Raw genomic sequence first — 3,873 nt, 5'->3', positions numbered from 1 at the left:
GCTACGATGAGATTCAGAGAGAGAGAGAGAGAGAAAGGAGAGAGAGAGAAACCCTAACCTAATCTAATCTAGTTATTATGTATTCTACCAAATTCTAAGCAAAGAAAAAAGAAACCAAGAAACGAAGTAAACCACCTTGCCTCTCTCTTTAATTGCTACTCTATGCACTTCCCTTTTCCCGACTAGGTGTTTTTTAAAGCAAATAAAATGTATTTTTCATGAAATATTTTTATATTTAAATATTCTCAGAACTCAAACAAATTTAGTTTGTATATATTTTGCAATGTGAAAGAGAAACAAAAGGGAGGAGGGATATTATGCATTTTTAGTATATGAAAAGAAAAGTCTAAAACAGGCGATTATCCATTCTCTTACTTAAAAGTTGACGTTGAATTTTTTATCCAACCAAATAACAACAATGTGCAACGTTGCTTTATCAACATCATCATAACTAGCATCAAATTCGAAAGGAAGATACACTTTCTATTGTAAAATGCTATGTATTTTTAGTATTTTTTTTACGAGAGCCTCTTTGGTGCACTACTCAAATTAAAAATGGAGTAGAATCTTGAAATTAGGTCCGTCCAGAGTGAGTTAGTGACTGAGCAATTTCCTCAGCTGATTGAATATTTCTGCTTTGTTTACACATGGAACATAACTAACTTGGGATAAGTTGAAAATGTGCAACATTGCATCGATTCGCATTCCCCAAAATCCAACATCTTTGTGTACTGATTATGTTTACGTGAGCATCTATAGAGTTTGTCTGCTACTGGCTCGAATACAGTTTATATTACTATTGGGATAACAGGCTACTATAGAAAATTTTCGAGAATCGTTATTGCGTGAAATTTGTAATTAGGAATTGATAGGACTGAACCTTAGTACTATTATGTTTCTTGGATTGTTATGTTATAACTTATAATAGCTTTAAATTTTCTGCATAGGATAGGATTAGGAACTGAGAAGGGACTTCACAATCACAACCCATCGCCGCGTATAAACATTGTATGTGTAATCTGTTTCGGCATTATTTATTTGGACCTTATTGTAGATACAAACATTGGTAGATAGTATATTACCTCTTAACCCCTAAAAATGACACTTGAGAATGGACAAAGGAAGCACATTATTAGCACAAAAAATCAAAATATGAACCATTTTATAATGAAAAATTTTCACACAAATCTAAATTTAATACATAATCTGACATGTACGAATATATTATGAATCTCACCTAACATTTATGGTTGAACGTTAAACTTGTGTACAGATTTATAGCAATGCTTGGAGTATCAACAAGCTGCTGCCTCCATAATCAACATAAGACATAAATGTAAAGCTATAAAGACAAGTAAAAAACACTTGTGGAGAGAGGCAGAGCATGATAAAATTGCAAGCTACTAGCTAGGTGTATGTGCTAGTTTTATTCTCAATCATATCCAATACATTATATTGACGAATATAATTTTGTGAACGAAGAAAAATAGTTGAGGAAATTGCATTGCTAGAGGTTGAGGAAGACAAACTCTTCAATAGCAGGAACAGCACCAATCTTGTGAAGAGTGTCCTTGTTAGGCTCCTCATCGACACCAATGGCCATGATGGCCTTCCTCCTCCTGGAAGTCCTTCCCACACTCATGAAGCTGACATTCACATTCTCGTCCCCCAATATGTTGCCGACGCGGCCGATCATCCCGGGCTGGTCCACCTGCCTGCACAAGATGAGGTTCCCTTCAAGGCTGACATCGACGGCAAAGGATCCAACGGTGGTGAGGTGCGGCACACCGTACTTGACCTTCCCTTCGATGCTGATCTGGCCACCATCCAGCACAGCGCTGGCGAATTTGGACTCCACGTTGGACACCTGCACCTGGATGGAGTGAACGGGCAGATCAGGGGATGAGTCCACCACCACTCTCTCCTCGCTGAGGCGAAGCCCTTTCTGCTTGGCCGTGAAATCGGCATTCACAAGGTTTACAATGGCATCTGAGATTGGCTCGATGATTCCCTTAGTGATCATGGCTCGGAGGAGCCTGGTGTCCAGGTCATCAGGGTCCCTGCCTGTTGTGTACACCACCTTCACGGACTGGATTCCTTTCCCCCCCGAAACCAATTGTACGGCTAGCCTCCCCAGCTTCTCCGCTAGCACCACATAGGGAGCCAGTTCTGAGACTATCTCAGGGGGTACCATGGGAGCATTCACAGCGGTTGACGACAGCTCGCCCTTCAAGGCACCAACCACAGCCTCCGCAATCTCAATAGCAACACCCTCCTGAGCCTCTTTAGTGCTAGCTCCAAGATGAGGGGTCACAGTCACGTTGCGGTGTTGAACCAGCTTGCTGTCTTTTGCCGGGGGCTCCTCCGTGAACACATCAAGGGCTGCCTGAGCCACAATTCCGTCATCAAGGGCCTTAACGAGTGCGTCCTCGTCAATAACACCTCCTCTGGCGACGTTGACTATACGGACGCCCTTCTTCATCCGAGAGAAGGTGTGGTCGTCGAAGATCTTGTTGGTGGCGGGAGTGAGGGGCATGTGAAGGGAGATGAAATCAGCGGTGGAAATTGCCTGATCGAAGGACACAAGTTCCACACCAACAGCACGGGCTCTGTCTGCAGGAGCGTAGGGGTCGTGTGCAATCACGTTCATTCCCAACCCCTTTGCCCGCCTTGCCACCTCAGATCCAACTTTTCCGAATCCCATCACCGCCAATGTCTTCCCCACCAGTGACACTCCCACATACTTGCTTCTTTCCCATTTTCCGGCTTTCATCGAGGCATCCGCCTGAGCAACGTTTCTGGCCATGCCGGCCAGGAGAGCGATGCCATGCTCCGCGGCGGCGATCGTGTTGGCAGTCGGAGCATTCACAACCAGGCAACCGAACTCGGTGGCAGCTTGCAGATCCACGTTGTCAATGCCCACGCCGGCTCTTCCAACAACCTTCAACCTTCCCTTTGCGGCCTCCAACACTTGCCGCGTCACCTTGGTGCCGCTCCTCACGATGAGAGCGTCGCAGCTTGAGATCTTCTTGCACAGATCCTCCGGAGAGAGGTCGTAGGCGCATTCCACGTGTCCGAATGCGCGGAGCACCTCGATTCCCGCGCTTCCCAGCTTCTCGGACACCAGGATGGTGGGTTTTGCGGCCACGACAGAGTCATTGGGGTTGGTGGTGGTGGATACAGAGGAGGGTAGTGTGGTGTCAACGGTGGTTTTGACGGCGTTGTTGACCGCAAAGTAGAAGCGTTGGTGGTGCTTGGAGTGGGAAAGTAGCTTGGGTATGGAGATGGTGGTGTCGCGGAATGAGAGAAGAGAGGTGGTGGAGGAGGACGAAGAGGAAGTGAGGGTGGAGGGGAAAATGTGTTTGGTACATGCAGATGAAGCAGAAGAAGATGCCATGGCCATGGATGCTTTTGTGTCACTCACTCGGTTGTGTGTGTGTGTGTGTGTATGTCTGCTTGTTCCAAGTCTTAATTTAAATTGACTGCAACTTTGCTTTGTGGATTTAATTGTGCATGTAACTCTGCAATTTACAGGGCACAAGAGTACATATATATTTTGTAACGGTGGTTGGTGGCATCTGCTAATCTTATTATTTTGGGTTCTACAAATAATTTCTGTGCCATATTCATCACTAGCTACTTCATTCTTTGATGACATGTATGAGAATTTAAAAATATTATTCGTACATTATAATTAATGGAAAAGTCTAGGGGCCAGCAATTTTATTACATTTTGGCCAGCATGTAACCAGCAAAAAATGTGAGCCATTGGATGATATCTCACACCAATTTTACACCATCAAATTATCATTGATGACTAGTTGATGGCTACCAATCACAAATGTTGCTGGCCCTAGCATTGCTCATAATTAA

The 3,873-nt window shown here is 44.4% G+C and overlaps 1 protein-coding gene across 1 annotated transcript; it reads right to left on the bottom strand.

Annotated features, from left to right (window-relative positions):
* Nucleotides 1,190-3,545, bottom strand: LOC107638367 (D-3-phosphoglycerate dehydrogenase 2, chloroplastic). The gene has a single exon (XM_016341606.2). It carries the CDS (start codon nucleotides 3,401-3,403, stop codon nucleotides 1,508-1,510), a length of 1,896 nt encoding a protein of 631 aa, XP_016197092.1. The 5' UTR covers nucleotides 3,404-3,545; the 3' UTR covers nucleotides 1,190-1,507.

This window comes from Arachis ipaensis, chromosome B04 (assembly GCF_000816755.2).
Source record: "Arachis ipaensis cultivar K30076 chromosome B04, Araip1.1, whole genome shotgun sequence".
NCBI lineage: Eukaryota > Viridiplantae > Streptophyta > Magnoliopsida > Fabales > Fabaceae > Arachis > Arachis ipaensis.
The sequence above is the reverse complement of the archived record's forward strand: the minus strand, read 5'-3'. Positions and strand labels throughout refer to the sequence as shown.